Raw genomic sequence first — 21428 nt, 5'->3', positions numbered from 1 at the left:
AAGCGCTACTACCTCATTGGTCAAATACCAACCGCTTTTTACTCGGTGATAGAGTAATAAATTAAACTTTAGTGTAGAGAGAACCATAAGTATATAATTAGCTTATTCTTACTATTGTTATGCTTGTGCTAAGAAAATATCGGACACATATCCGGTAGACAATTATAATGAATCGGATATCAATCATACGTGGATGGTAACAGGACTGGCGTGACATGGGTGCTGCAAACGTCATAAAAGCTTTTGTTTGTTTGTTTGTTTGTTTGTTTGTTTGTATGAAACATAAACGATGCATGATGATTTGATAATGAATTAGTCGTCCCCGGTAAGCACAGCCCATACTTCTTACCTAGGCTCCACTTTCCCCACCTGTTTTATACCCCCCCCCCCCCTACAATCGATATCTTCTCTACCTTAGACACAATTCCACTCCAGTCTCGAGCTCTCCTCTCCCCTTCCTTCCGTTTCCACTGCCAAATGCTCTCTCCCATCTGATTCCCTTTCTCCCTCCCCTTCCCCCTCTCCATACACTCTTTCCCCCTTTCTCTTCTCCCTCTACTCTCATTTCTTTCGAGTAATAAATAACTTGAATAAATTAAAGCCAAATAGCCAATATAGGAAATCACATTGCTTTCTATCTATCCTCCTACATGTGATAAGCACATGAATAGATGTTGTTTATATCACTTTAGTGTCTATTCTTTTGTAATCTCGAGAGCAAATATTTCAGATAAATTAGCTTAAGCTTTTTGAATTTTCGAAACCACGCTTTTAAGTGTAGATCGTCATGTTCGGTTTCTCTGCTCGTGAATATTGCACTGCGAAATGTAAACATTTCTTTTGTATACTTAGATCAGGTATCTTTAAACAAAGCGATTATGCATTCACACGATTATGTAACAAACAAACTTCAAGTTTCTAACAAAGGGGACAAACAAAGATATCGATAATGACGTCGTCAAGAGCTTAGCCAGGATAATAGGACATCAGTGACCAACACCAAAACCAATACTGAAACTCAATATTTGAAACGACCGACTGGGTGATAATAATGCACGTGGCAAATGTCACTACTGTCCTTTTGTGGGAGAAGATGACTGTTTGTTTTGAAATTACGTTTTTAAGCCCCATGACCTATGCGTGACCTTTAACCCCACGATTTTATGTGACATGTATGTTCATTGTTAATACTTAATGTGACTAGGTTTGGTCAAAATCATGTGAGTGCTAGAGCAAAATGTAAATGTCGACAGAAGAAAGAAGAAGAAAGAACCTGTGTAAAAATAGAATCGCGACACAAGCATGCAAACGCTTTAAATACTAAGTAGTGCTTTAAATATGCTTGCCCTGTAGGTGATATGTGATATCGATTCGAAATGCTTTGAACACTGACGTTTAAAAACAATGGTAATGGGTAATGTTACATCCCTCCGGTGTAGGGGTGTTCTTGTCCAGTTTAATTTTCATTAATCAAAAGAAAGGTACAGCAAAGCTCCAAACACTTAATTATGTTAGATGGTGACCTGTCGCACTGTTTGACGGCATATAGTCCAGTTGCCAGGAGGGTTGACGTTGTTTTAGAATTTTTAATGTTTTTGATAGATTCTGCTTTTCAATACAAGTATGGGAAAATATTTCACCTGTCAGCATTGGGTATTTTGAGAAATTGATAATCACAGTTTGAACAGAGGTCAAAAATCATAAACTGCTTAAATAAATGCTCCAGGACTCTCTGTAAATCATAGTTTGCAAAGGTCTACAAATATTGGCAATAAATCATTGGCAATGAATTATGCTAATAATGGCAACTACATCGTACGGTATTACTTTCTAAAATTGAACAATTGAATAACCAGCTTTACGCACCTTTTTGTCTGCATCCTGTTGGCACTTGACGTAGTGGAGTTGAATAAAATCAGGTGGAGAAACACAGATGATGTGCTACAATCCTCTCGTGTTTTTGATCAAAAGTGATATTTGGACAAAAACGCGTCTCATTATTGCACAACCATTGCAATTTGCATACCGCTATACACATTTGTTAGAACATCATTTGTGCTTATTTAATGAACACATAGTCCAGTGGTACCTTCGAATATAGTGAGGTGGTCGGTAAGTCCCACGGTGTTTATTTGTTGGTTACAATGTTGTTGTTTTTTCACAACTATAAGCTTAGTCTTATCTGAGACCAATAAATTTAAAATATATATATTTCAAGCCTGGGATGGTTTTGATTCCTAAATATTATACTACGATGGTGTATGTCAGCTACCCGGGGATAACTAATAAATTGTTGGACCTGAAGACTATTTTTGTTTTCTTATTTTCTAACCAGATCAGGTCAGAAGTTGATCAAATTAGGATCACAAAAAGCTCCTTCTCATTTGTTGCTGCATGGTTACAACTTGCATCCAACACATGGGATTAAAGGTTAGTAGCAATACATCATCTTCCTACAAATCGAAGTATATACCTAGGGCAACGCTTGACCTTGAAGCCAGTTTGACAGCATTGTGACATATTCAAAGAGAAATTAAAGATTTTTCGAGATAAAATTCTTCCGTACGTGTTAGAGGAGATGTGTCAAGGAATTCACTTAACGTATTCGCAGTTCTATATCTGGCCTTTCTAACGTCCAGTGCAGTTGCCAATATGAGTTGTCACGCCATTAAACTTGTTCAATGGCGTAGTTGGAATTTTGCCGGGGTGGGGGCAAGCCTGTATGGGACGGGGTGGTGCGACGCAACCCCATCAAAAACGGGTACTTTCTTATATAAGTTAAGATTTTGCAATACAGTGACTTTTTTATTACTAATTTGGTCTTAATAGATATTAATTTTGGCTATAATTCGGCTTCATTTCATCTATAAAGTGTGCGTGAGCGCACTAAAAAACGTTTCAGACAATTATAGCCCAAATTAAAGGTGAGGTGAATTTTACTACCTAAAGGCCAGTGCGCGCAAAGCGAACAAAAGTTTGCATTGTTACTACGCCAATGAACTTGTTTTATATTTTAGGACTTATCTCATAACCCAAACACCTGTTTTAGCTGAAATCCATTATTGTAACTTACACTAGGATCATAAAATTAAACTAATTGCTATATCATTTTTTAATTTTGACTCGCATCAATCCTGCTGAAGCTGATTTCCAAAAAAAGCGCTGTAACTCAAAGTGGTGCATTAAAATTAACTGTATAAATGTATAGTAAACGGAATTTATTAGGGGTGCATATGCGCATGTGTGATTTGTAGGTGCGCTAAAGATAACAAAATATTTCTAGAATAATATTCTTATCCAGTGTTATTATAGAAATTCAGAGTGGCAAAATTTTACGTACATTTGAGTAGCATTTATCGTTATTTTAGAAGAAAGATGAAGAGGAAGGTTGTTTTCTGCACATCCCGGCTTTAAACAACCGACCACGGACGACAAAACCTGGGAGAACCAAGCACCAAACCCTAGAACTACAAAATACCACAAACACCACAACACACGAGGGCTGCAAGCGCAAGTTTCACCACAAAGATCCAAAAGCACATTGTGTGTACAGTGTGCTTTTGCATCTTTGTGGGTGAAGCTTGGGCTTGCAGCCCTCTTGTGTTGTGGTGTTTGTGGTATTTTGTAGGTCTAGGGTTTGGTACGTTGTGTGGAAATCAGCCTCAGCAGGATTGGTGTGAGTCAAAATAATGCGCGCAAAATATAGGAATATATGTCAAATTTTCAAGAATTATCAGGCATGAAACGAGAAAAGCACGCACGTACAATTTTGAAACGGTTTACATAATTCCTGTTTTATTATAATCTAAACGGAAATAAAGTCTCCACATACATATGGGTAGGATCCAGACATGCACATGTTTTTTTTCTAAATTAAACATCATCCACCTCGATTGACATTTACTATGAAAAATCTAAATGGACTATATACAAAATGCATTATTATCATCAGCTCAAGCATCAAATTCAAACACCTTTTCCCCAAGTAATGTTCCAATTGCAATAAGATTTTTCAGTTACACACACTCGTACATTGCTTTTGCTTTTAAATTTGTAGGCTATACTGCCCCACCACAGCAAAATGAAGTAATGGACAATTTTATGTTATTGAGATATGGGAGAAAACATAATTTAGAGCAATTAATTCGATATTCAAATAAATACTCAGTTAATTTGATGTTTAGATGTTTAGGTATTGGTATTAATTGTAATTAGTAAGATAGTAACAATTGACTTTGAACAATGGTGACTATTTTGAATAAAATCATCTATTCTTTGTGTGCATAGAATTCAAGAAGCAAGTATTCGTCATGAGATATTTTAACTTTTCAGGGACATAACTCAGCCATATTTTTATTTAGCAGGAAGATACTTGTATTTGGACCTATTTTAACTCATAAAAAGCATTTTGAAGAAAAAAAATGTCCATTACTTCCTGTTTTCATGGTAGTGCAGTAAAGGCCCCACATTTTATTTATTTATAGCGACATAAAATGGTATGCGATATTCATCTGAACAGGATTACAATAAATATTCTTACTTGGATTAAGATTCCAATTGGAATGAATTGACAATAATTATTTTCTATGATATACCATGTGTCATGTGTGAAGCGGAGCTAATACAGACTATAATAATTGTGCTCTTGAATCAGAGCTTATTACGATTACATTATATTCAGAGATAACACCTAACGTGTAGCGGTCCTCTTGAGAACAAATAACTAGACATATTATACCATTCCTAAAATTACCACTTCCCTGCCGTTGACGGGGTGCACATCGATATCACGCCCTTCTCTGTGTCACTTTCATTATTTTATAATCACGTAATACTCTTCTTGTCCTCACTTTCTATATGTGATGTCGATGTATTGAATACATCAAAAGCAGGAAATTGCCAATTGTAGGAATGGTCTATAATAGTGCTAAACAAAGTGCTTAAGTGGCCGTGCGTGGTTGTTTTGTAGAGTGTAACACGTGTGACAGGCTATGACGTCACTACCACGAGGAAGAAAGTATTTGAATAATTTCGTATTCAATCGATCTACATCTATAAACAATCGTTTAGTCATGAAAATATATGAATGAACCCCTAGATATTGTAGGGTATATCAATGGATTTAGATTTAAGATATCATTTTATATACTAGTAATTAGTACCAATTTGGTTCATTAATTGTTACCTTAGTTACCCATACTAAAATGTGTAAACTTGTTTGAATATCATACCTTTTAAATATTCATACATTTACCTTTTGTCATCACCAATGGATTTTACAATGCTCACATACAAAAATAACTTGGTTATTTTCGTTTTTGCTGAGTAAAAACATTGCTTCATACACCATTTACTGTTACTAAACTTGTTCAGATGTAGATAAAGAGATTTAATGCTTTCAAACCACTAGTAGGTTTACATTACCATACATTGCTGTAATAATAAAAAGACTGTTCGACATTGTTATAAACACTACAGTGATTTGGGGAGATACATGACTTTCCTCCTTTTTTGTTTGTCTCCTATCAATTTAATAATTCATAGTCAATGTATTTTATTTGACAAATCATAAGAAAACAGTATGTGCATTCACCTTTGAATGTAAGCATGTTTGTTCTTGGGTATGTCTTTAGTCTTGAGATGAGAGAAGGGTAAAATGGTGCACTGGTTTAGGACACACGATATTTTGTTTATAAACAACCGGCATTAAAGGTTTTAATAATTAATATAATATCTTAATTTCATATATCAATTTGCATGTAACGTACGAGTTGATGTAAGTTATAAAACACAGCCAAATTAAAAAGTCGCCACTAGCTCCATTCCCATTTAATCAGAGTCTGATGAGTTTATGGCAAAATAATTTATATAATAATTTTCTGTTTACATGTATCGCATAAGCGTAAAATGGCAAAATTAGTTGACGCTATTTTACAGAATGGTAACGTGTTCATGCATGTTATTTTAATTATATGACTTGAGTACATAATCAATATTTATTTTGAAACTTGTCTTACTTGACAATATATGAAAGTAACAAACGGACCATACAATTTGCTTAGTGATTGCATACATTAAATTAAATTTTGTCACATCTCTAACACCAAAATAAAAAACTAAGCGTACCGAAGAAGGTTGTAACGATGGCATGCAGGGGTATTACTTTTAATATCTTTGCATGTTTTACCAGTTCAATTTTGTTCCATTACAATTTGCATTTCTTGGAAAAGAATTAAGGTACCAATTATTTTCACAGCTGCATCCAAAATAAAGGCAGATGTGTCATAAAGCCAACTGCAAATAGCTGCATCGTTTAGCTCGGATTTAAGACTTTTGTTGAAATCGGTCAAGAGATAATACATGGAAGATGCACATTCAAAAGTTAGAGATTGCTCCATTGGATGCCCTATTGATTTGTAAGTGATCTCGAACAAGATAAATAGCGCCATGCTTTCCATTGATTAGAACATTAAAGTGCAACTTTTGATATTGTTGCTTGCTTGGATTTTCGATCGTCGTTTCTTTAATTCTGAATCGATTTCAACAAATGAGGTCTTAAATCAAAGCCAAAAGGTACAGTTATAATCCACTGCTGGTTTTAATGTTGATATGTTTGTCTTTGGTTAGATTATACAGTGTTGAACAGAAGTAGTACCTTAATTATTTTGCTGTCAGTATAGATATAAAGATACAGTTTAACCTGTAAAAAGTGCCCTGCAAAAGCTGCTACAGTTACCTAATTCATACCAAAGTTACGTCCCTTTACGCTGCAATTTTATTAAGCAGCACTCCTAATTATCACATATCACCATAAGTCTCATTTTCATCTCTTGCTTATCGCTCAAAATAATATCTTTAAACGCACACTTCAATGAATGTTACACGCTAAGGAGAATTTCAAAGATTACACCTATGCTTTTATTTAGATTCAAGGTCATGGGCCAATAAGACTAGGAACAGCCAAGATTCACGTGTTCTCCATACAATGTCCATGAATGGCAAGACAATGAGAAAACTGATTATTCGGGACATCAAAAAGTTTTTATCTGCCTACAATTGGCTTGGCCAGTATATTAATCATCGGAAGTAAAATTGGTAATGAAATGTCATTTGGCTTCACCTAGTGTTATGCATATAGAGTACTGCGCAAAAAATATAGACACACTTTTGTTCTGCGTATTTTGATACCTGAGTTGGCACAATGCTACCATACTTGAATGAAATAAGCTGGCTTTTCAAAAATTAATAAATATACATTGACCTTTTACTTTGAGCAAGCAGATTATGAACACAGGGCGTCACGCTACTCTGTCACACTGAAATAAGCACGTTACAAAAGGCTGAAAAAGAAAGTATCACTTTCTTAACTCCATTGCGTATTACTTGTGGTGATAAAGTCGTGCCAAATAAGATACCAAAATGCCCAAAATTCACTTTAAACATTTGTTTTGTTTTTAATGTAAGGATTTTTGTGCGCAGTATAATATACAACAGCTGGCCTTATTGGATTTATCAATAGTTAGGGGGACTATGGGCAATAGGATGCTGTGGATTCTATTTGGTCCATTTGTAACTGTCATACGTTGGAATACACAGTAACACTTCAGAGCTACACAATCCCACCATGCCTGTTCATTAATATATGCATTTAATTTTCAAAGTGTTATTGTTTTTATTATTATTATTATTATTATTATTATTATTATTATTATTATTATTATTATTATTATTATTATTATTATTATTATTATTATTATTATTATTATTATTATTATTATTATTAATTTTCAATTTCAATCTTAATGCTGTATAAGCACAATCACGTGTTAATAACTATTTACTATTTTATCAATACTATTTTACTATTTTATCAATATTGTTTACTCCAATAACAAACGCTAATAATAAGCACATTAATACTATCATCGTAAAAAAGCCCATAGCTACATGTAGCGTTTTGAAATGGCAATCAAAATATATCAATTACACATCATATAGTACCGCACCATAATCATATCATAATCATATCATATCTTAATATCATATCATATCATATCATATCATATCATATCATATCATATCATATCATATCATATCATATCATATCAGATGATATTATCATAATCATAATCATATCAAATAATAATCAATGAGTGAAATATATACGATTTAGGAACACAATATGAAGATAAAGCGTACGTATCTCTCTTATACTACTCCCTTATATTACAGTTTGAAAAGGCGTAGTATTTGAGATTAGAAACATCAATTATTCATTAAAAGAACTATTTTCATAATTATAACGAAATGCGGGACTTTTTCTAAACAAAGTCAAGTAAAAACTCCATGAGAGTCTTCACAAAATACACCCAATAGTTCACACTGTCTCTATTGTATGCCTACTGCACTAAAATCAGCTTCAAAATCAAGACTGAGGTCAGTGAGGTGCAACATTTACAAACACACCAGAACATTCTCTTACTGATGCTTAGGTATATTGCAGTGGGCAAAATAGCACATTAGCTTTCGCATCCGTAAAGTTGACGCCTGGGTAGGGAGGGTTAATTTTACAATAGTTAAACTTAAATCAGGCTTTCATAGGATTAACTGCTTACTTCTAGCATTTAAATGTGAATACTTATTAACACCTGGGTTACTATAAAGGGCTGAATTGAGCGATAGGTGTGTGCATTTAAGTTATAAATACTACCTTTCTATGCGAGTACTGATATCATGTAGAACTCAAAATAAATATTCATAAAACTAGTACATGACAGTCTCTATATAATGTTCTCTAGGTTTCAAAATTTACAACTTATTACACTTTTTTCATGAAATAGCTATTTACAATATTGACATTTAATATTTTTTCATATTAAAATAAGTAAATTCGACATGTTCAGAAAGTATTTTTAACGTAAAAATAAAATTTGTATAATCTCTATAGCAGATTTACATCAGATTTTCGTTCAGTGTGAATAAATAAAATATATCAGGTTAAAATGAATAATTCTAATACACTCTCACCACAGGTTTACCTCACATTCCGCAACAGTTTTTGAAAAATGTATAAAGCCATATATTTAATGTATCACTAAATATAAAGGTGACTCAAATTTTGAATGGACTTCAAAAGTAACGTTTTAAATCCATGGGTAGGTTTGTTATAATCCTATTGTACGGCTCCCACTGAAGTGCATTCCCTATTATTCTCATATCAAACTAACCTTCACACATCCCAACAAGAATACTAATCCGATCTGACTAACCGATCATACATACATATTTTACTGACCTTTTGAACGATTGTAAGAGCATTTCCAACTTCTCCTATATTTCCCATGATACTCTAGGATAAAGGAAATATGATGATATTACTAAATATATCACTATATTTATCCCAGAATATTGGCTTATAAATGCTTCCAAAATTATTTGTAACATCAATAATCATCAATAACAGAGGTGTTGCTCGTTTTTATCAGCGTTTTTTCAGTTCACCTGTCATCTGTAGTTCCCTTACAATGTCAAAAATGAAGAAATAAGATAATAAGTGAAAGTATTTTTGTAGCAAATTATAAGAAAACATATCTATGCAATCTGTTTTGAATGTAAACATGTTTGATCTAGGACGTGTCCTTTCTTGAGAGAAGCAACAATCTGGTGAGTATTTTGTCCTGTTGTGTTCTCGTTAAACTGTTTGTATCCTCTTCTTGATAGTCTTCCGTCTGTGTTTCTTCTGCAAATAGAAAAAATACGAAGAAATCCAATTCAATTGAATTAAATACTGTTTCTGATTCTTTTAGTTATATAACTGAAAGGATAAACAGCTTATCGTCGCTAGACAAGATGACCCTCTATATGCACATGACGACAGGAAACAAAACCTTCTATGCTACCAGTATACCCAATATCTGTGGATTAAAAAACTATATTCACTTTGGATTCGGAGTTAGAGAATTATAGCCAAGGTTTTGAAACTGGGGCTCACTGTTCACGCAAGAGGTTTCATAAGTCAAATATGCATAAAGGAGGCACTTACTGCCCAGGGTTATCATATCTATCCGTATACAGGTAATACCATGTATCAGCAACTAAATTCTCCACATTCCACGAAACTTATTATGAACATTCGATACTTGTCATATCAATGCATACACTTTTGAATCACTAACTCCATTACCTTATTATAAACCGAGTAAAAGTAATTACCCCCTTAAATAACTGACATTATTCCTAAGCGGTTGATAGCATGCCAAATCTGGGATATGCAGTCGAAGCCAAACTTACTTCTGCACATTATGGCACCTCATTTGTTGCAATGATCTCAATATTGATGTCGCATCGTACAGTTTAATCTAAGTAACCAAAGATTTGAAAGTTGCAGCAAAATCCTATTGCTTTGTATTCAGTATATTTTGAAGGAAGACTGTTTAGTTCTCATTCATTGAAAAATCCTTTTGTTTTATGCATTTGGATGGATCAAAACATGTGATGATCAATAACAATTGTCATTATTCACATTAGTGATCATTATTCACGTAATGTCAAATTGAACATGCAATTTCAATATTTTTCTGACTAACAAGGTCCTAAATAGCCTACAATCGCAATTTGTACTTTCAGAGGTAAAGTTAGATTCAAAATAACCGGATTGGAAGGTGTTAACAGCAGATGTAACCCTTGGTCTTCCACTTCTTGCAACCTTCTTGGTCACAAAAATAATTGAAGTGTTTTAATATGAGATTACGTAAACATATCCCAAATATGACCACTGATGTAAATAATGAAATTATGTTATTGATTATTACATGTTTCGACCTCCTCGAACGTCACGAAATAAGAAGAATCATCAAGTTAGGACCGAAAACTTTTTCTTTTGTGGATACTAAAGACAAGGTAATAGAACTGCGCAGAAATAAATTTGGCTCCGACTGCATATCCCAAACTTGACATGACTAACCGTTTAGGAATTATTGCCATTATTGAAGTGTTAGATGTTTAGTTATGTCTGTAGTTTTAATTGCTCTTAATTCTTAACTAACTGCACACAACAAGGAAAAACATAGCCCAAAATTTTCTTTTGGCAAAATAAAAGATTGTTGGCACTATAATTTAATTAAATATCACTTCGAATATCGCTTAGAATATTACTGCAGGAGCAAATATGAATTTCCTCCTCTACAAGTAAATAGAGGTTTTATTGTATACCCCTAACCCGTAAAAGGGGTTTGTCAAAGAACATCGACGTAAACGCTCAAAGATCATAATGGTAAAGCATGTGTTTTGGTAAAAATATTAATTACAAAGGTTACCTTTTTTAAATTATGAGTAAATACTTGTAGTATTTCTATGTCAAAGTCTGTTTCGTTAATTTAATTATACCATTGTGTTAATCTTTGTTATTAAACATTCTGTATCGTTTTATCATCCATCCTCTAACATAAAAAAAAAAAAGAAGCTATGATTAGACTGTGTCCGTTCAGTAAATAAATCATTTATGAATTATATGTCCATTTGATTTGATTTATTTTACTATTTCAAACGTAATAAATATAGATTGTATCTGAACTACATGTAGTACTTCATAATTTCAGCTCCACGACCACACATCATACCATCCAACGCGTATGATTGTGATAGGTCAGTGCATTTTTTGTTAGTATAACGAATTAGTATGAGATGCATTACAATGTTGCATCAACCCAATTATATTGATGTAATGTCAATTGGTAGCAGACCCTAATAAAATATATCTCTTTAAACATATCGCCTTCCAAAGTCCACAATATACTTCATTTGTTAAGTCTACGTTGACAAGAGAAAGCCTTGAATTTTTCATAGTCGTCTAGCAATACTTAACGTAAATTGGACATCAAAAATATCGCATTTCGAGTAGGCAATTCAAATATATGTTTATTCTGTGATACGGTGTACAATCATGTCACGTCATTGACAAACAAAAGTCGCTTTAGCTTTGGGAGCAACCTCCAATGATGTAGGTTATCCTTTGTTAACGAGATACTTGTAATAAATCATCTTGCACACTTAAAAGCCATTTTACGTAAGAAAAAACAATATATATTATAATTTAGCACCATTAAAACCTTCTCTCCGTGGTGTCGAGAATGAATTGTGAAACAGTTGTAGCGTGTTCGCCTTGATAATTTAACTAAGCATGGAGGTTGCAGTGACAAATTCTGTCATATAACATCTTCAAAATTTAAAATACGAGATAATTTTTTTTACTAACGGCTCGATTGACTCTTGAAGTAAATCGAAGCTATTATTAAGATTATTACTAGTCTCTGGTGCGTATTACGTTGACCTTCTCCGTTACAGAATGTCCTAAAAAAACAGGCTACTATATGTGATTCTGCTTTCGATGGAAAGGTTTAGCTACAAAACGATTCTCTTATAAACGCATCTATACACAGTTTCCACCTCGATACACCTGAGCACACAATAATCCAAGAGCTTCCAAGCAAGCAATGCCTTGTCTCTACACAATCTGTGTTTACACTACACGGTTGAGTGCATAGCATCATAAGAGCTGTGTGAGCTTCTAGCTGGCGGCTAGTGGAAAAACGGCATCTGTCAAAACCCCGAATGTTCCCTTCATCCAAATTATATATTTTTTTATTTATTTATAACAATAGGCTAGAAAGCCTGGACAACCCCAATAGTGAAATCGCTAAATTAAACGGATGCCCATTACATCAAAAACAAAAACAAAATAAAAAAATACATAATTAGATATTTTTTCATATCGAACAAAGCTACCCCCCCCCCCATTAAAACACTTTTTTCATTACGTCAATAGATAACGTAATTTAATGGTTATAGCAAAGCGAATGTGGTAAATCGGTTGAAAACGACCTATTCAAGCACACTTTTTGACCAAAATGTAGATTTTAAAAGTCAAAACCCAAAAGTCAAAAGTCATTTCAAGGTCACGAGAGGTCATGAGAAATCACGGTCAAACTTTGTGGTCTTATAAGGCCGCAACCTATCTAGTTCTTCTTTCTTTCTGTCAACATTTGATATAATTTGCTCTAGCTCCATCATTATTTGGTCGATTATGACTTAAAATCTCCACTACCCTAGCTTTTACATTTGACATAACCCACTTGCCCCAAACGCTTCTTCTCCTACATATTACACTGTAAAGTAATGAGATCTGTACATTGACCTTGGCTATAGCATGGGCCTATGGGGTCCTCACAGATTTGGGGTCAAATCAAACAGGGTTGATTACTGAAAATCACTTTAAAATTCAATACATGCTGCATATTAGGTGCTGTGATCATCATATATGTGATGTTGATTTCGTTATGAACACGGCAGATTGCCGAATACGCAAAATTGCTGCTCTGGGTAAACGGCGTTTGGAAATCTTGGTACCATTGGTTCTTCTAAAAATTGAGAACATTGTTGAGCACTCATTTGAAATGCATATTATAGAAGTGAATGTGCAAACAATATTTACAATACTTGTATGTTCTGAAACAATTGATATCATCCCTCTAAACGGGTATTTACAGCTATTTGGTTTTATTCTAAATCCAAAATGTCTCTACCGCTGCGCAAAGAATTGTATACGATGTCAAATAGCATTCAACTACGTGTAAAATATATTACGCATTTTTGATTTGGGGCTTTAATGTAGAAATTACTGGTTGTCCAAAGGCTGTACACTTAAAATATGACATATAAATAGTCATCCCTGTAATATTTAAAGCAGAAATAACAATATTGGCCTATATTTTGCGTACAATTTTTGGGATTTCACGAGGGCGCACTCACCTTATTAAGCCATAGCGATATCATGTGGGAAATGTTTGTACTTACATATGTTCATTAGATAAAAGATTACCTATAGGTATCCAATGGTATCACATATAATAGTATAGGACATTTAATATAGAACATTCGTGGTTTCCAGCTATACAATACTATAAATCAACCTGATTTGTACAGCTATAGTATATAAATCGTTTTTTGGTCAAATTCATTAATCGCACTCAGGCGCGATTCGTCCAAATCAAAATTTTAGTATCTACGTCAGGGAGTAAGATTTACCATGAATTTTTGGTGGAAATAAAAGATAACCTGAAACGCAATCATAACCATACAATATCACAATATGCTCAAAATTCTCCATTTGTCACTCTGCCGAATTCATAACGACATGATGCAAAATATGATGAAGGTCATTTCAAGGTCATCAGAGGTCAATCAAAGGTCAAATGTTCGTATCAGACCATTGCTATTAAATTTAGTGCCTACATTTTTCACGAAAAGACACTTTTTCCAAAGTCATATATTTCAAGGTCATCAGAGGTAATTTCAAGATCACGGCTAGTCTTCGTGCTCTTATAAGGTTGCAACATATCTAGCAATAATGTAGCAGCCTTGCAAATCAATTGTGAATATGCTCTATACAAGAGCACATACCGAATACAGTACCGTAAAATCACATGAAGCAATTTATTAATTGTTGGTCGATGATCGTTTGCTGCTAGATAGCAGATTATAGCTTTATCTTTCTGGCAATTACGGAATATCCCCCCATTATCTCCATTAAAATCATTGAGATACACTCATCTAAAGGCTTTTTTTTACTTGAAGATGGCGGTACTAATGTGTTCAATTATATTAGGCTTAAGGCCTTAATTATTTTGAGATTGAAAATCTGACAACTGTATATTTAAGATATTACGAGGGTCATTCAAAAAGTTCTACATCCATCACATTCACATCTCTGTTATCTTACGTGCCAGCCAGGAACTTGAAATTACCCATGATTATACTCAAATTTCAAGCTATTTGATTAAAAGTTTTGATTGTTAAGATGTGATGGTTAAAGTGAATAGTGGTGCGTCGAAAACGGTTTGAAAAGAATGTTTGATTATACGTGTTGCTCACATGGAAATCATTACAGATTTCTTTCTGAAAATGATTAAATTGCTTTATTGTTGTTAAAATAATTTAATCAATATCTTTCGCTTGCAGATAGTACAGTTTCACTGGGTATCTTGTCTTTTGCACAACACAACCGATGATGTATCTTCAGAATAGCCTTCATTGATCCTTTTCTATAGGTTGTTGACTTCGATCGGATGGGCACTTGTTGGTTCAAGTCGTATTATTTGGGTGATAAGTCGTATGCACATTTGTTGTATTTTGCAAGGTTAACAAACTTTCATTGCTTACAATAAGGACGTAATTACGAGTTACCCTTCAACGTTGCCTAGTCACAATCTGACAAGTTTCACTGACAATTGTGTGTCTGTTAAACTCTTCGATGTTTTCTTCTCATATAAAACGTGTTTTATTTTGTGTTGATGTCCCAATGCATGTCAGGGAGCTAAAATAGGAACCAAACATTTATCCTGAGTAAGCTGTTGGACAATCGTATCTTAAATATTGTCCAAAGCTATAATGCTTACTAAACTGTTCGCTTCAGGTTTTAACCATTTCCTACGTAGCAAATTCGTTGCTTTAACCAACATATCTAAACAACCAACAATTTTCATCAAATAACTTTGTAACCTAATTTAAGAGTATATTCATGGGTAATTTCAATTTCATGACACGTAAGATAACAGAGATGTGGTGACGGAGGTAAAACTTTTTGAATGTATAAAGAAACGTATTTTCATACCACACAAACTAACAGTATTTGTAGCTAAGTAATAGTAAAATTTGCTTTAAAAATTTTCAGTCAAACTCTAAATTTGAAAATTTTCTTTTTGGTCGCTCGACGCTAAACCTTAATTGTAAGGAAGACTTTGGACATACATGAAATTGTTGCTTTAAAAGGTGGCAGAATATGTTAGAATATGTTTCATTTATAACATTTTAAGAGATTGTTACGGTTTATAATAAACAATGCAGCCGTTTGACTTAGTTAATTTAACCCAGAATTCTTGACCTTATCATCCACGGTCATCCACGCTTTGTTTCACTTAAAATCTGATCATGTTAAACCAAAAATGCCCCAGTGCATTGATGTCCCCGTCCTCAGAAGAAAACTCGTGATGTGTATAACTAAGCAATCAGTAACAAAGTACCGTGTCGCGGTACTATGAAATACGAGTATTTGTACTTATTTAATTTAAACTGCATATATTCTTATACCATATTTTACTATTATATCCGCACTGTCCTTCAAACTGATTACAGAGCTACAATTTTTTAGCAATCAAGTATATTGTCATTTGATTGAAGCCACTGCCCCGAGGGGGTTTTGCTTTTAACATTTTACACGTCTTCTTACAATAAGCAAAAAAATGCAACACAATACACGTAGCAGTGAGAATTCAATATGATGTTTGATCATCAATAATGTCGAGTAAGGTAATAGTGAAGTGAATAATAAAGTCAGTCGCAGATTTAAAATCACGTTCATTTCCGTCCTACATTTTTCATTGGTTTGATAATGTGGTTTGCAGAAAACATAATTACTGAATGAAATGTGAAAATGTTGGTAAAATTGTTAAATACGCTAGTACTTTGAAGCCAATTTGGTACGGTATTGATGCGGACATCGTCTTTGACGATCTCACGTTGAATTTGGTGGCATTTCTGAACATATTGTGCTTCTTTTTTAAACATTGGTAGCATCATCGATATCATTGATATCGTGAACATTGTAAACATCTCAAAAAAGTAACTAACCGCCCTTAAATAATGACCATTATTAAAAAATGGGTGATTGTATTACAAATTTGTAAAATGCGTTGGAAGCAGAATGTATTTCTGCACATTTTGACACCTCATTTGTAGCAATGACTAAATATTGACGTCACAGCGTACATTTAAATCAATGTAACCCAAGATTTGAAAGTTGCAGTAAATTGTATTGATTTTGTATTCAGTGTAATGGAAGGAAATCTGTGTAATGATATCTGAGTGTTTTTGTATTGTAAAGATTTGTATGTAAGTGCAACTTTCAAATCTGGACCTCACTACATTCAATTGACCAGTGTTTTATTGTTTTCTGGGCTATCGTATCAAATGAGGTGTCAAAATGCGCAGAAATAAATTCTGCTTACAACGTATCTTACGGATTTGTAATACAATAGCCCACTTTTGAATAATGGCCATTAATTAAGGGGGTTAGATACTTTTTTTGAGATGTTTAGTACATTACATGAAAAGTTGAAAAGATGTTGAAAAGTGTAACCTTTTCTGTAAGCATCATTTTTGGAAAATCTTTGACCACAACAAAAATTTATGCAAGGAAATGTTTAGTAGTTTTAGTTATTTTTGTAACCCTTTATAAACCAATGCCGATGTATAGCCCACAGGGGTTGATGTACATAGACCGCTCGATCACTTGTTCAAAAAAGTTCAAAAAAAGATAACTAAGTCGAAGCCAACCAATTTGCATGTACTATATGAACGATAATTGTACAAGGATTACTTAGCGACTTCAAAATTTGAAGAAAAAATACGCCTTCGGCTTAAAAATCCGGAAAAACTTGAAAATGTATGAAAATTCAGCTCAAAATCCAAGATGGCGGCCGTAAAGTGAAAATTGTCAGAAGAAGAAAACCAAATCGAAGCCAAGCCATTAACATGTCTCACATGATAGGTAATTGCATACAGATTAATTGGGGACTTTAAAAAATGAAGAAAAAATAATTGGTCTTTGGTTTCAAAATGCACAAAATGGCAAAAATCCAAAATGGCGGATATACGAACAAATGATCAGGGCCAACACCTGTGAGCCATCTTTTAATTTTCTATCCATAAGTACAAACATTCCCCACGTAGTGATGCTATGACGCCATAGTGTGAAGGCGCCCTCGTAAAATTGGAAAATCTCAGATATACTCAAAAAACTTACAAAACTATTGCGATTTTCAAGATTTGATCTACGATTAAAAAGTCGTATGATGTAAACAGTTTTAGTATGAGTGATAAAAGACAGGACGAGTGTTAAAGGTGAAACAGGAAAAGTGATCTCGCCCGAGAATTATAACTCAGAATTATAACCGGATTTATATCATTAAAATGAGCGCTAAGGATGTATCTACGATTGCCCGAAGTCATTTGGGTCAATTCAAACTAGAGAGTAAACAGGATGAAGCCAGACCCGGGCCTTTCCATAGCTACGCTGGGAAACATCATACCATGATTATGCAGATTGGTCACTCAACCCAACATTTTTTTTTTATATATTCTTAGTTTAAATCAAAGCACATCATATAAGTTTTCATTATTATTCAGCAATACTCGATGGTACTGTTTCTTTTTCACACGCTTTATTCTCCTTTTCATACAGCACTAGTGAGTCGGATATGTTATACAGAACAAGTGACATGTTAGCTACTGGCAGAAAGCAGCAGTATACAGTATAATACATACTTGAAGCAGTTGTAGATAATTTGCAGAGTGCCGAATACGCAAAATTGCAAAACGGCGTTTGAAAATCTTGGTACCATTCCATTGGTCCTTGAGCACTCATTTGAAATGTATATTATAGAAGTGAATGTGCACGAATTATTTGCAATAATTGTATGTTCTGAAACTATCGATATCATCTTTCCAAACGGGTATTTACCGTTATTCGGCTCTATGCTAAATCCAAAATGTCTCTACCGCTGCGCAAATACAGTACGCCAAAGAATTAAGTTCTTAAATTCGAGCTGCAAGATGCAGCTATTGGCTAATGGCTAATGTGTCTTTGTTTAGGATATACAGGGGTGAACATAACTGGTACTAATTCTTTGACTTACTCTAGTTGTATACCATAGCACGCATTCTTGATTTGGTGCTTTTGTGTATAATTTACTGGTTATTCTAAGGCGTAGACTTTAAATTTAATATCCTTGTAATATTTAGTAAGAACTCGAGGATTTAAAGCAGAAATTACAATATCATCCTATATTTTGCTTGTAATTTTTGGATTTCACGAGGGCGCACTCACATTATAAAGCCATAGCGATATCATGTTTGGAATTTTTGTATTTATGTTGATATCACTAGATAGAAGATACCTATAGATATCCATTGGTATCAAATATAATAGTATAGGATATTAAATATAGAAAATTCGAGGTTTCCAGCTATACAATGCTATACATCAAATACAGTACGCCAAAGAATTAAGGTACCAGTTTTGTTCACCCCTTTATATCTAAAATAAAGACAAATATGTCAAACAAAATTAAAACAAGCAGTTTTAAGACATTATTGAAATTGGTAGAGAATTAAAGAAACAGTGATCAAAAACCTAATGAAGAATCGAAATCAAAAGTTGCACTTTTGTGTCCTAATCAATGAAGCACGACGCTAGTTTTAACGCCAATCAATGGAAAAACTGCGCTAGTTTTCGTGTTTCACGAACGCTTTGTGTATTAATCAAAAGGGCATGCAAAGAAGCAAACTGCAACTTTTAAATTGGCATCTTTCATGGGATTTTGGCTCTCGAGCCTCTCGTGTCTTTATTATTTTCTTGAATAATTTCAATGAATGAGGTCTTATATAAATTCGAGCTGCAAGATGCAGCTATTGGCTAATGGCTAGTGTGTCTTTGTTTAGGATATACAGGGGTGAACATAACTGGTACCATAATTCTTTGGCTTACTGTAATAGTATACGAGGTCGTGTAAACCATAGCACGCATTCTTGATTTGGTGCTTTTGTGTAGAAATTACTGGTTATTCTAAGGCGTAGACTTGTAATATCTTTGTAATATTTAGTAAAAACTCGAGGATTTAAAGCAGAAATAACAATATTAGCCTATATTTTGCTTATAATTTTTGGATTGCACTCACATCATAAATTCATAGCGATATCGTGTGGGGAATGTTTGTATTTATATTGGTATCACTGGATAGAAGATACCTAAAGCTATCCATTGGTATCAAATATAATAGTATAGGACATTTAAATATAGAAAATTCGAGGTTTCCAGCTATACAGTGCTATACATCAACCTGATTTGTACAGCTAAGAATACGATTCGTCTTTTGGTCAAAATCAAAATTTAGTAAGATTTACCATTACTTTTTGGTGAAAATAAAATATCACCTGAAACATAATCATAAGCATACAATAACTCAATTTACTCATCATTCGCCACTCTGCCGAATTCATAACAATATAGGACGTATCCCTTTATTCTCGAAGATTCAGTGACTCTGCAAACATCCGTTTAAGTGGACTGCCCTTGTCCACTGAAAATATCCCTGTTAGTGTCAGATCCCCCCCTTTTGTTTGGTAGTTTGGTCGCCCTAGTGCAATGAGCCTTGCTTGGTGCATCGATGGCATTGCGCCTTGATTAGTGTTCGATTGCTGATCGATGCATCGTTCCTTCGGTGATTGCCTAGATTTCAGCCAAGATGCCGGGAAGTCATACGAGTTTTTAACCTTCAAAAACACTTCAAATAGCTTCATATAGAGCAAGTTATGGTGACACTAAATGTGTTTATGGAACAAGAAGCGTGTAGTCTCAAGATTTCCTGGTCGTTGCTGAGTGAGTTGTATGATTTAGGAAGGTTTGAACTCTTGAAGTTCGTCATGAAATAGAAAAGCTTAGAAACCTTCACCAATGTGGTATTAGAAACTACATCGAGTTAAAAACTCTGTAAATGAACGTCACGTAAATAGCATCAAGCGAACAATACGAGGGCATATGAATATGAGTTCTACCAGCAGAAGTAAAAGAAGTAGTAGATCATGTAGATCAGGGAGTAGACATGAGAGTGTCAAGTCATATTATGAATTAGAGAAGAGCAGGGCAGTGACACGAAAGGCGGAGATGATATGTCGTGCAGAGGCATTGCAAGAAAGGGTACGCATAGAAGAGGAGGAATTAGATTTAATGAGAAGGGAGATGCAAATCAAACACAAAAAGGACTTGTTTGAAATGAGAACTGAAATGAAGGTAGAAGATGCAAAGTTAGCAGCACTGGAAGAAATACATGTAGAATCATCGCAGTCGGGGGCATCCGCAAGATTAGGAATAGACACTGGACAGCCATCACCGGCACAGAGGTTGTCAGCGGTAAGAAGTTGGTTGTCTCAAAGCAACAGTGAACATGGCGTATTTGAGTCAGAAATGTTACATCAAGCTGCAGGTAACAAAAATCCCTCAAACAACACACCACCAATAGACCTTTCTTGTAAATTGCAGTCAAAAATGAAGCTGCAACCAAGTCCAAGAGAAACAGATATGTATAGTGTGTATAGTGACGCTGCAAATGATAAGCAGTCTCCGGTGGAGCTGTCAGCCTCGACCAATGTACATGTAGACCAAATAGATAAGCAGCAAAATTTCATGTCAACCAGAGAAAGAGGTATGAAATGTGAAACAGTAGAATCACCAAAAATAGCGGTGTCTTCAAATCACATGAAACAGGGGCCGGTCCAGCCGGAGCAAAGTTTTCATCTACATCTAGGTGGAGCTTCAG

The 21428-nt window shown here is 34.2% G+C and overlaps 1 protein-coding gene across 1 annotated transcript in view; it reads right to left on the bottom strand.

Moving 5' to 3' along the window:
* Positions 1-3776: 3776 nt before the first annotated feature.
* LOC140141952 (uncharacterized) overlaps positions 3777-21428 on the bottom strand; it is a 121512-nt gene continuing 103860 nt past the window's right edge. The window contains exon 4 of the mRNA XM_072163846.1: positions 3777-9739. Coding sequence (XP_072019947.1) covers positions 9627-9739 — 113 coding nt within the window. The 3' untranslated portion in view covers positions 3777-9626. The remainder of the gene's footprint in view (positions 9740-21428) is intronic.

This window comes from Amphiura filiformis, chromosome 20 (genome assembly GCF_039555335.1).
Source record: "Amphiura filiformis chromosome 20, Afil_fr2py, whole genome shotgun sequence".
Classification (NCBI taxonomy): domain Eukaryota; kingdom Metazoa; phylum Echinodermata; class Ophiuroidea; order Amphilepidida; family Amphiuridae; genus Amphiura; species Amphiura filiformis.
This window is presented reverse-complemented; position numbering and strand designations above follow the sequence as displayed.